At 37.4% G+C, this 13,572-nt stretch overlaps 1 protein-coding gene and 1 pseudogene across 1 annotated transcript; one reads left to right on the top strand and one right to left on the bottom strand.

Annotated features, from left to right (window-relative positions):
* The first annotated feature begins 6,185 nt into the window (after window positions 1-6,185).
* Window positions 6,186-6,623, top strand: LOC127122835 (uncharacterized). Its single transcript, XM_051053114.1, has one exon. The coding sequence runs from the start codon at window positions 6,186-6,188 to the stop codon at window positions 6,621-6,623; it is 438 nt and encodes a 145-aa protein (XP_050909071.1).
* Window positions 6,624-9,269: 2,646 nt separating this feature from the next.
* LOC127122834 (pumilio homolog 1-like) lies at window positions 9,270-13,081 on the bottom strand (annotated as a pseudogene).
* Between the last annotated feature and the right edge of the window lie 491 nt (window positions 13,082-13,572).

Raw genomic sequence — 13,572 nt, 5'->3', positions numbered from 1 at the left:
AGAACCAACAATCGCGAGAGCGTGAGGCTTGAGCTGGATAGTAAAAATTAGGCATTGAGTTTAAAAACAGCGAGAGCACTTTAAAAGCAATTAGAACTTATTTATTTTCAAAAAGTAATTTTAACTTCAAATAGGACAGTGAGAGCGTACGTTCTGACTTAAAGTTATAGGCTGAATCAACAATCACGAGAGTGTGAGATACAGCTTTTTAAGTAAATATTTTCTACTGAGAGATATTTGGCATTTAAACTATTCACCGGTGACTTATCGAATCCTTAACAATTAATGTGTTGCATACTGATTCCTTCCATTGCTTCTTTCTTAAAACTAAATTCCCCTTAGATCTAATATTCTGCACCCGAACTTCTACTAATCATTCCCTTAGCTAAACATAGTGACGTTAGTAACACTAGTTTGACCATAGGTCCCTGTGGGATCGATATCTTTTATAACTAAAGCGACTGGACTGTGCACTTGCAGTCAAGTACTCGATAGACTATATTTTATATATAGTCACGACAAGCATCAGTTATAACTAATTATGTTTCTTCTTATTCCCTTTTCTCTCTCTTCATAACTGAAAAGGTTTTTCTTTTGTTTGTTCAAGAAACCCTCTCTTTCTCATAACTTTGCTTTGTTCTTGGTGCAACAATTGTCACAACAAAATTGTGGGATGAGTGTGGATCAAGATGTAATCAATGAAGTATGATATTGAGAAATTCACCAGTGTAAACGGTTTCAGATTATGGCGCTTGAAAATGCAAACTCTTCTTGTTCACCAAGGTTTGCTTGAAGCGATGAAGGGATCAGAAAGTATAGATGTTCCCCTAACAAAGAAGGAGAAGACAAGGATGATTGAGAAAGCCCACAATGCCATCATATTAAGCCTTGGTGATGAGGTGTTGCGACAAGTCTCGTAGGAGAAAATGGCAGTGGGTGTGTGGAACAAACTTGAAGGTTTGTACATGACTAAGTCGTTGGTAAATTGCCTCTATCTGAAGCATGCTTTGTATTCATTCAAGATTAGTAAAGACAAAGTCTTGACTGAGTAGTTGGATATGTTTAACAAGCTGATTCTTGATGTGGAGAATATCGAGGTTAGTATCGATGATGAAGATTAAGTGTTGTTATTGATGTGTGCCTTACCTAAATCTCACGCTCATTTCAAAGAAACTCTCTTATATGGAAGAGAGTCCATGACATTTGAAGAAGTTCAATCATCCTTGTACTCTAAGGATTTGAACAAACAAAAGAAGAACAAGCCATCTTCTTTCGGTGAAGGATTGTCTGTTAAGGAAAACTTCTCAAAGAAAAATGGTAGGTTTCAGAAGAAGAAGGGTAAAGGTCCGTAGAAGTCTTATGGTGGTGATGCTCCTGCAATTAGGTGTTATTATTGTAAGAAGGAGGGTCATCCAATAAAGTTGTGCCCTGAACGTATGAATAATCATAGAGGTAAGGATAATGACAACATAGCCATTACGCAAGATGATTATGATGTTCTTGTGGTTTCAAGAAGTAACTCTAGCAAGGAGTGGATTATGGATTTGGGGTGTACTTGGCACATGAATCCAAAGAAAGACATGTTTGAGGAATTATGTGATCAAGATGGTGGATCAGTGTTGTTGGCAAACAACAAATCCTACAAAGTTGTAGATATTGGATCTATAATATTTAAGCTCCATGATGAGTCAATAAAGTTGTTGACTGGTGTGAGGTATGTACCTGATCTTAAGTGAAATTTGATTTCTCTTGGTGAATTTAACAAGAAAGGATATGTGTGCAAGAGAGATAAATGTATCATGAGATTCATGAAGGGGTTGAAAGAAGTCTTGAGAGGCATAAAGAAGCAAGGCTTGTATACACTTGAGGTTGGGGTTGTAAGTGGTTCAGCAGATATTGCATCCATAAAACCTGTGTCAAAGAAGTTATGGCACATGAGATTGGGACATGTAAATGAAAAGGGCCTGGTGAAATAGGGGAAACAAAATCTTCTAGGTGATGACAAGGTCGAAAAGCTGGAGTTCTGTGAACCTTGTGTGTTTGCTAAAGCCTGTAGAGTGAAGTTTAATAAATGCAAACAAAGAACACATGGATCCCTTGATTACATTCATGATGATATTTGGAGGCCTACAAGAAATCCTTCACACTCAGGTGCATATCCACTTAGAATACTAAGGATGAAACTTTTGAGAGTTTCAAAAGTTGGAAGACTCTGGTCGAAAATCAGACTGGCAGGAAGGTCAAGAGGTTGAGTACCGACAATAGCCTTGAGTTCTGCAATGAAGCTTTCGATAGTTACTGTGCTATATCTGGTTTTGCTGGGCATAAGACTCTAGTAGGTACACCTCAACAAAATGGTTTGGCTAAAAGATTCAATTGAAATATCCTGGAAAGGGTTAGATGTATGTTAGTTAGTTCTTGATTGCATAAGGTGTTTTGGGTTGAGGATGCTATGACTGCAACATACCTGATAAATAGGTGTCCCTCGACTACTTTGGGGATGAAGACACTTGAAGAAGTTTTGTCGAGTAATCCACCAAATCTTGACAAACTTAAAGGATGTGGTTGTGTAGCTTATGCTCATATTAGGCAATATAAAGTCGAACCAAGAGCTTTGAGATGGATGTTCCATGGAGTATCTCGATGGGGTTAAGTCCTATAGGTTGTGGTGCTTAGAACCAAGTCATAGAAGGTGTATCATAAGTCGTGATGTGGTTTTCAATGAAGCATAAATGGCTTTCAAGAAAATTGATGGTGATGGTCGAAATGCAAAGATCTCTGAAGAAGAGCTTGAACATGAATTTTCATGTTTAGGTGAAGCATATTGATGATGAATATCATAACCCATATGAAGTTGAAGAAGAAGCATAAGGTGCTGATGAAGATGAGAAGACTGATAATGACTACCTATTGGCAAGGGACATGGCAAAGAGAGTCATTAAGCCACCTCAAAGACTTGGTTATGTAGATCTCATAACCTTTTCCTCAATCTCTACTAGTGAGGTATGTAATGCCCCGATTTTATTTAAATTATTTTTCCTAATTTAATTATGTGATAGTTGTGGTTGTGTTGTGTTGATTGGTGTTTTGATGTGTTGTGTACCCTTGGTGTGGGGTAGTTAGTTGCCTTAGAAATTAAGGTGTTGAGGAGTGTGTGAGCAAAAGTATAGAAATGATGGTGTGGTGAGTAAAACTAATTAGTCATATTAGTTATTATTTATTTAATTAATTAATATTATATGAATATTAATTTAATTATTTAATTTGAGTAGATTGTTATTATTATTATTATTACTATTATTATTATTATTACTATTATTATTATTAAGAAAATAGTGATAATATAATAAGTTAATAAAATAATAGGAATTAGAATAAAAAGAATAGAAAAGAGGATTTGGGATAGAAACTCAGTAACGTACCTTTTGGGAGAAAAGAGGAGAAGTACAGAAAGAGAGGAGAAGAGGCTATGGCTTAAGGGATATTCACCATTATTGAAGGTTAAAGAAGATATTTTTATGAACTCTAAGGTAAGGGCGAGGTTCTTATTATCTAAGGGTTAACATGATGGTGGTGGGTAGATTATGCCATGTAGGTTATGTGTTTTCTTCTCTATGTTGAATTGTCTGAATAATGAAATTGTTGCTGTTAAAATCATGAAATTTGATTGGATTGTTGTTGCCAATATGGTATGAATTGATGTTGTTTTGGATCAGAGTCGGAACGAGGTTATGGATGTTTTTGGAGTAAATAAGTTGGGGGTTTTGAACTTTGGAAAAGTGATTTTTCAGGTTAAAATGTGGTATATACTGTTTGTGAGAAAATTGCAACAGTGTAATCGGTTACCAGAATTGGAGTAATCGGTTACACTACCTAAAAACAACATTTCTGGGCAAAATTTGAGGGGTGTAACTGGTTACTGATTTTTGAGTAACCGGTTACCCTGTGTAACAAAGTTCACGCAGGGGCTGGAATTAGAGGGTGTAACCGGTTACCAGTTTTTCGGTAACCGGTTACAGTGTGTATATTGGTAGAAGGTTGCGCAACTGGATGTAGTGTAACTGATTACTGGTTTTTGGGTAATCGGTTACACTGGAAGTAATTTTTGAAAAACTTTAAAAATTCATAACTTTTGTTCCAAGTGTCAGATTCGAGTGTCGTTCGAAGTGTCGAAAAGCTGAGAGTATGTACAATCATTTAAAATTGGTTCTAGTACCTGCAATTGCATATTTTTCTGAGTGGTGGTGTTGATATGCATTGTATTGTCTAAGTGGTGGCATGACATAACCTTAAATGCATTGTTATTACTTAGTATGTTGTATGTTGTGTTCTTGAGCTGTATAACATGTGTTTGATACATGATGGCCAGTATTGGCGGTGTACATTGACTATGGATGTGGGACTTTGTGCATGATGTTGTTGTTACATATATTGTATGTTACATGCATTCATGTTGTTGGATAGATGGCCAGTTGTTTGTGAGCCTCAAATCCCATTGTGTGGATTAGGCCGGTAGTTGATTTTGGAGGTGATGTGATCAGTGAGATGTTACCGGAGGTGATTCTAACGGATTGATGACTTTGATCCTAGGAGGTGAGGATCAAAGTGGGGAAATTGAGTGTGCATGTATTGGTACCATATGCATTGAGTTGAGTTGTCTAGTCTTATTGCATCGTACATTGGTTGCATTTGATATTATGTGGATGATTGATTATGTTGTTATGGTGTTGGATGGTTGTTATGTTGCTATTATGTCATGAATAGTTGTGGTATGGATTTATGTGGAATTATGTTGTGGAGTGGGTGATGTGCATGTTATAATCTAATGCCTACTTATTATCATGCTTTCCTTTATATAATTATGATATGTCACCTCTTTTGTTTGAATGTTGCCTCCACATGGGTAACATGCAGATAATCCACGGTAGGAGCTCAGATGTGAGTTGAATGTTGCCTCTTCATGTTGAATTATTTTACTCTAATAAATGTCCAAATTTATGCGAGGAAAATTTAGGGTGTTGTATAGTGGTATCAGAGAAGGTCGATTTGTCCGACCAAGTTGTTGAGTTAGTGTGGTGTGACAGTTGAATACTATCGATGTTGTCTCTTTAACCATTATTGATGTTGATGGTGTGAAACAGAGAATGGATGGAAGTAATGATGTTGTTATTACTGCTGCTTTGTAGGATATTGCTCAAGCTGTGCAAAATCAACCTAATGTTGGTGGGAACGACGAATTTCGATATTTTGGGAAGTTCTAGAGGAACAATCTGCCTATTTTCAAGGGTAGGTACGATCCTGATGGAGCACGGACTTGGCTCAGGGAGATTGAGAGAATTTTTAGAGTGATGGATTGCTCTGGAGCACAGAAGGTGCGGTTCGATACACATATGTTAGCTGAGGAAGTTGATGACTGGTGGATCAACACTCGTCATGTGTTTGATGTTGTAGCTGAAGTTGTAACTTGGGTTTTGTTCCACAGGGAATTTATGAGAAATTAATTTCCTAAGGATGTTCGTGGGAAGAAGGATATTGAGTTTCTGGAGCTAAAGAAGGGTAACTTGTCGGTTACTGAGTATGCTACCAGATTTGTGGACCTTGCTAAGTTCTACCCTCATTATAGTGAGGCGACTGTTGAGTTCTCGAAGTGTATCAAATTCAAGAATGGTTTTCATCCTAAAACTAAGCAGGCGATTGGATACCAACATATTAGGAGGTTTCTAGAGTTGGTAAACAATTGTAGAATTTATGAGGATGATAGTAAGGCTCGGTGGGCTTACTACAAGGGGTTGAGCGAGAGAAGAGGAAAGCATAATTTGAACCGTGGGAAGCCATATAGTGATCCAACTAATAAAGGTAAACAGAGAGTTACTGATGGTATGAGGCCAAGTGGGGGAGGTGCTCCTAATCCTCTTAAGTGCTATAGGTGTGGTGAGTTGGGTCATCGTGTTAGTGAATGCAAAAGTGATGTGAAGAAGTCTTACAAGTGTGAGAAGTTAGGACATCTGATTGTTGATTGCAAAGAGAATGTGGTGACTTGCTACAACTATGGTGAACCATGACATATTAGCACTCATTGCCTGAAGCCTAATCAAGCTTCAACTAGAGGAAATATGTTTGCTCTAACAGGGACTCCGACTTCCAGCGATGACAGATTGATCAGAGGTATGTGTTATATTATTAATATGCCTTTGATTGCTATTATCGATATTGGTGCTACTCATTCTTTTATTGTTGTTAACTGTGTGAAAAGGCTAGGCCTTGTTGTATCTTCTACGAGTGGAGAAATGGTTATCGAAACTCCTATTAAGGGTTCAGTGACTACTACTTCATTTTGTTTGAATTATCCTCCGTTGATCTTTGATAAAGATTTTAGCGTTGAACTTATTTGCTTGCCATTGGAGATTCTTGATGTTACCTTGGGGATGAACTGGTTGGAGATCAATCTTTTTTATATTAATTGTTACAACAAGTCGGTGCAGTTTCTAACTCCTGGTGAAAAGGAAGAAGCTGGTTTCTTGCCTACTAGAGAGTTGAAGGAGCTTTTGGAAGAGGAAGCTCAAGTGTTTGCGCTGTTTGCAGCGTTATCTGCTAAGAGTCCGGCGGTGATTCATGAATTGTAGGTAGTGCAGGAATTTCCAGAGGTTTTTCCATATGACATTTCATATGTACCGCCAGAGAGAGATGTGGAGTTTTCTATTAATCTTGTCCCTGGTACCAGGCCTGTTTCTATGGGACATATATGATGTTTACATCAGAGTTAGCAGAGTTAAAGAAACAATTACAAGATTTGCTAGAGAAGAGATTTGTGAGACCAAGTATGTCGCCTTGGGGAGCTCTGATGTTGTTGGTAAAGAAGAAAAACGGTATCATGAGGTTGTGTGTGGATTACCGACAATTGAATAAAGTGAAGATTAAGAACAAGTATCCACTTCCAGGAATAGATTACTAGATGGATCAATTGGTGGGCGCACGTGTGTTTAGCAAAATTGATTTGAGGTCAAGTTGTAAGACCCCAATTTTGACCCTAAGATCCCTCATGTTACACTCATCATATGCATTAGCATTGGGATCATACCTTGGCATCCTTCTTACCCCTCTTCCATTAGGTTTATTTTGGGAGAGATCACCAAGCACTATGTCATTGTATCATACTTGTTATTTTATCATTCACTAACCAAAATACTAAAAATATGTTTTTGCATTTGTCTAACTCTTTTGTAGGTAGGGCACATGATCACCATTGATCTATCAAGTTCACATCTAGGGTTTAAGACCCTCATTGATAAGAATAGCTCAACCAAGGAATGATCCACAATGGCTCCCAATGATCTCTACATGTTATTTTGATCAAGAATTCTTCAAGAGTTTGGAGTTGGTTTGCCTTGGAAACCCTAGCTCATCTAGGTATCTTGAGTAACTTCTTCAACAAGCTTCTTCACCCATTGATCAAATAATTCAAGGGACACTTCAAATTTCATCATATTATGCATATATGATCTCCCATGAGCCTAAAAAGTCAAGAGAATTGCAAGTTAGCAAGTTGGTTGATGGTAGTTGGCCAGATTAATTCATCCGATCAAAATTGGGTCTCCCTAGACCTTATCTCCTACACTTTTCATCATATGAAAATGATTCCAAGATAAAATTTACTATAAATGACATTCCAAACAACTTTCATGTTGAGGTATAGAGCTAGTTTTTCATGGAAAGTCATTTTCTATGTTGAAATATTATAGGTCATTTTGTCTAAACCCTAAATTGAAAGTCAACTTCCCAAGGCCATAACTTTCTCAATTTTTATGAGATGAAAATTTTCCAAGTTGCAAAATAAAATTCAAGGTGTCTACTTAAACTTTGATGTTTGGAGTGAGATCTAAATCAACTTTTATGATCATGTGATATAAGGATACATTATAGGTCATTTTGGACCAATACCATTGAATAAGTGATTTTCCTCAACTTCAAAAATGCATAACTCTCTCATCCAAAATCCAAATGATGTCAAATTGGTGACCATTTTGAACTTCTTTGAAAGGGATACAACTTTGATACAGACACTTTTCTCATTTGCAGCTCACATAAAAAGTTAGCCAAGGTGGAATAATTGAACATATGGCTTGACACTTAGAAAATATTTTGACATGTTGAAATTTCCAAACTTCCACCTCAAAATTCACCATGATACAAGTTCCAATTGGAAAAGTGTTCAACATAATAGTTGTTCCTCTTGATCTAACCTTTTCAAAGAGTCTAAATTCATTCATTTTGGACAAAGTTTGAGGGATCTGCGCATAGCTTGAACAGGGTTGTATCAGTTGGAAAGAATCATGCTTCAAACATCCAAATATCTTTCCCTTGCAATGAAATCTTCATTCACACCTCATTTCAGTTGATCTTGGACCTATTTGAGTTGCTTCATGGGCCTGCACATGCCCATGCAAGCATGTACCTCACTTTGCCAAATTTGGAAGTATTTTCAAGTGTGCAAATAACACTTACCATTTGCTATAAATCACTACAACAAACAAGACCTTAGACAGCGCATTTTTTAGCCTTAGACAGCGCTTTAAAGCGCTGTCTAAACCTCCGCTGCTAAAGGTTTAGACAGCGCTTTTTTAAATCTTAAAAGCGCTGTCTAAGCCCCCCCCCCCCCCTTAGACAGCGCTTTGGCCAAAAGCGCTTTATAAGACCCTCTTATTTTAAAATTTTTAGGTATACCTTAGACAGCGCTTTTGAAAAAGCGCTGTCTAAGCCCCCCCCTTAGACAGCGCTTTTGCCTAAAGCGCTTTCTAATCCCCCCCTTAGACAGCGCTTTTTACAAAAGCGTTGTCTAAGGTATACGAAAATTTTTGAAGCTTTTGTTTTAAACCACATTTTTTCCAGGTTTATAAACCAGAATTTCTACCTGTTTTCAACCAGATTTTGACAGACAATTATCACATTTTATATATGCCATTTTGGCCTTTTTTCTACCAATTTTTGGCTAACAAATATATATATATACCAATTCAAACCAATTTTGCCTTAAATGTATCAAAATATATACAAATTTATGTACACATTTACAAGTCATAACATATACTACAAATGTACACATTAATTACACAAATTTATGAACAAACATCGAGCTTTATCATGAATTGACACCACTCCTCTTTGATTTCGTCCACTTGATCCTTCATCATAACCTAAAAACCACCAAAAATACAATTAAAATATAAGTCGGAAAGTGGTTTTAGTTAAGACTAGGAAATAGGGGCTCCATGTCATGCACAACAAACCTGTAGAGGCTCGTTGTCATCGGTGGAACCTATCATCTCGTTCACAATGGCTTGACGCTCAGCGGCCGTCCCAAAACATAGACACTTTTCTATCACATTAGAAGCAAACTTCTGCTGGCTCATCTGTACTATCTGTCCAGTTAACTCCTTTATTATCGCAGAACGTTCCTCCGGCTTGCCATGCTCCAGCACATGCTGAAAATGTTAAACAAACCAAACACGGGAAAATGAGTCAAATCTATTACTATTAGTTTTTACTTAAGAAACTGCACAATGGATTTAAGTTATATAGCACCGACACCTCTGAGAAAAGGTGTGTTCGTGTCTGTGTCTGTGTCAGTGTCAGAAACCAGCATTGGCACAACACCGATACTTGTGATTACGTTCATTTTATTTAGTTTTAAAATTATTATCGGTGTCGATGTGTCAGTGTCATGTCTAGTGTTCGTGTTTGTGCTTCGTAGGATTTAAGTGCTTCATAAACTCGAACGATTTTACAATACCAATTAAGATGCAACAAACCTGTACAACATAGTTCCCGTATTGATCCTGTGCTAGCATGCAAACACACTGCAAAATCTCATCCATCATAATCTGTTGAGTTTTAGGATCATGGCAGTACTCCAAGACTCTCTGCTTATCAAAACAAAACTAGTTTAGAAAATCATAATCTCTTGCCAGTTATTACATATTCAACAAATGTGGTTCACGCGAATAAAAGCAAAAAATATTTATTTGTGTGACCTGGATAACACGACAGCCATATGGATGAGTTGACAGCGTCACAACTTGGTCATAAAACGTTGAAACTATGAACCGAATCTCTCCTTCAGGCACACATTCAATACACTTCTGGATGACATGGTTTCCGTTCTGATCACGCACGCAGCGCATAATTTGACCGTCCAGCTCCGTAACCATTTTTGTCTGTTGATCTAAATGAACCACTTCAATAGCCTAGCCAATGCAGAAAAAAGAGATTAATAACTGTAAATATAATGGATCAAAATATCAGAATCTCACACAAAATGAACAATAACATAATCAAATGAAACCACCCAAAAAAATTTTCACTTTAATACTTCAGATGTCGAACACTTTAGGAACCATGTCAAAATGAGAAGAAAAAAATAAAATAAACGAATCGGTTTGCTCCAAAATAAAATAAAATACCTGGCGACTCGTACCCAATAAGACAAAAAGGAAGTACTTGGTCTTTATTTCAACAACTCATCAAAGTGAATTGTCTCATTCACAAGAGAGAAACATTCTAGTAACAGTTTGCGGAATATTGGGATGATGCGACGAATCATATTAATTAACCTTAGTAACATGGATCACCAAACCTAAACTTTTTGGCAGATCACAGAAAGACCAAGATACCAAAGGTAGCAAATTACAGATGATTTACAATACAAATAAATGCTCAAAAAGCACACTGTCATCATTAATACTAAAAATTAATAATTAATAAATCTAAACATTGTTGTCAAGATCAAGATCCCACCAATAGAGTTAAGATTGTAACAAGTATTATTATTCCTACCAAAAGTGCAACACAATTATAGAATATTGTAAATCGTAAATAATAGGGTATACAGTAAGATATATTGTGGTAAAAATCATAAGGAAGATAAATTGATGACAAGACAGACCTTTTGGATAACGCGACAGCCATACGTTGGCACACATAGAGCAAGTATGGAAGTTTTAAAGTCAAAAGAGCAGAACTACCTTTTGAATCACATAATTACCGAAGACATTGGTCATTAGTGTTAGTGCATTCGGCATTATTTCATGGAAAACCATGGTTTTCTCGTCAACCGAAGCAGTCTCAAGTTTCTGTTGGATAAAACGGCTTCCATACTGATCGGCACTGTAAAAGAATATAAAGAAAAAAAGAGTAAGATAAAATGTTCAAAGTCGAGAAGAGAAACATAGTATTATGACCAACATTAAGCACCTGAACTCAACAACATGACCAGAAATTTCTGAAAGTTCGAAACATTTGGTCTTGTTGCTTTTGAATTCATCGAGCAAGGAAGGTGGAAAGTTATCGTCCAAATTACTAACAGCGTCCGAATGCCAAGCTCCCGTTAAACCACCGTCAGCCACATTCCTCATCCCAGACAAACGCGCATTTCGCTCACCTTGGCTCATAGGACTACCTTGTCCATACATGGAGTTTGGGAAGGAAGAACCTGCAAGAGGATTTCCGGGATACGACATGCCGAGACCATACGATGGATTTCCATAAGAATTATGGTTCATGCTAGTTGACTTACCTAAGTAAGGGGAAGAAAAGTGTGCTTTTTGCTGAGCAATTAATTACTCGATATAAGCTTTTTGGAGGCTAAGTAAATCCGGTACGTTGTTATTTCTTGCAGATTCATTAAGAGCTCCAATCTGTGCAGCAGTAACTTCGCTTGATCTCAGATATTGAAGATACAAAGGATCAAACATGGGAAGCTGATGAGGGCTAGCTGCAGTGAGATTTCCCAACCTGCTTGCATTCTGTAACTCCGATGCAGCCAACAAAGGTCCTAAATTTGCGCCTCTTCCCAAGCCCCTCGAGTCCATGGCATTCATTCCTAATGCAGACGGTGGTGCGGCATGTTCAAAGAAATGTGGCAAATTTCCATTCCCAAGCTGGCTTGCCATTCTTTTCATCCTGCTTTGAAAAACATGAAGAAAATGTTAGAAACAACAAAACTTAACCGAAAGACAATACAATAAACAATATTTTAGAATATAATTCATCAAACAATCAAAACTTTTAGCTCATGATCATTATATAAATATAATAACATTCTTCAGTTACAAAGTAACAATCCGGACAAAAAATTTCAAACAAAAAGAATCGAAACTCCACTGTTAATCTCGAGAACTTTCATAATAACTTTTCTTATAGTTTTCAAGGTGTTCCTCTACCTCTACCTGTTTCACGTCACGCATTCTCCTTGCGACAAATCCAATAATAACTTTAGCTAAAAGGTCTCAATCTCACACCAACATAACAACAAAAACAACAAAAATCCAAATACAAACAGTATTAAAAAATTGCATAATCCCTCACCGGAAATATATCAGCAATGCTCCTCTGCCTACTTCCAAGCCCTAGCGCCGGCAAACCAATCAAGCCATCGTCGCCGCCCCATTCAGCACCATCCACCTTCCCATTAACCCCGCCAGCCTGCATAGAAAAAACAGATCTTTCTCCATTCACATTCTCACCTCTTTCACCATTCAACCTCCTTCCTTCACCATTCATCCGCCGTTGCGAAAACCGCCAATCTTCTTTCGACACTAACGGCGGAGGAAACCTCGGATTCAGATTCGCATTCATGTAATAATAATTGGCGTAAGCTGGATCAGCACGAAGCTCCTCCTCACTCCCAAAGCCTCTCCCACCTCTATAACTCACCGGAGAACCACCATACAAACCCTTAAACGCAGTCGAAGAACCATCCACCGTAGGCGGCGCAGACCCGCTTCTCAGCCTTAAAACTTCATTCTCTCTATCATTTTCCTCTTGTTGCCGCCGCCTCAAAACACCTACATCTTCTCCGTAATTTGCCTCTTGTTGCTGCCGCCGCAGAACACCAACATCTTCACCGTAATCACCTTTCTTCATCAGCGATCTCATCGCAACATCAGACATCATCTTCTGGTGATTATCAATTACCATTAGATAAACACGAGAAAAAAACTTCACTCAACAAAAAAAACACAACCCAGATGAAAAAACACGTTAAACTTCAATAAAGACACAATCTTTGAACGAAGAACCAAATAAAAATAACACCTTTAAAAATCAAAGTTCGATTTTTTTTACGACCCAGCAGAGAATTAAGAACTTAAGCTGAAAAAAAAGTGTTTTTGTTAGATGGGTGTTTCGATTAAGTTAATGGGTCGAAAATAGAAGTCTGAAATTTAATTTTAATTAGACCTTAGACAGCGCTTTTGTGGAAAGCGCTTTCTAAGATATGCCTTAGACAGCGCTTTCCAAAAGCGCTTTCTAAACCCCCACCTTAGACAGCGCTTTTGGTTTTAATTTTTTTTTTTAATTGAAAGACTTTAAACAGCGCTTTCTCAAAAGCGCTGACTAAGGTCTATATTTAAAAGCGCTTTCTAAAAGCGTTGTCTAAGGGGGGTCTTAGACAGCGCTTTCTAAAAGCGTTGTCTAAGACCCCCCCTTAGACAGCGCTTTCATTATTTTTTTAGAACATTTTCCGTGTTTTATTTTTATTTTAACCTTAGACAGCGCTTTCTTTTAAAAGCGCTGTCT

The sequence above is a fragment of the Lathyrus oleraceus genome, chromosome 2 (assembly GCF_024323335.1).
Source record: "Lathyrus oleraceus cultivar Zhongwan6 chromosome 2, CAAS_Psat_ZW6_1.0, whole genome shotgun sequence".
In the NCBI taxonomy this organism is placed as follows: Eukaryota; Viridiplantae; Streptophyta; class Magnoliopsida; order Fabales; family Fabaceae; genus Lathyrus; species Lathyrus oleraceus.
Note: the sequence above shows the minus strand (reverse complement) of the source record. Positions and strands in the feature narration are given on the sequence as shown.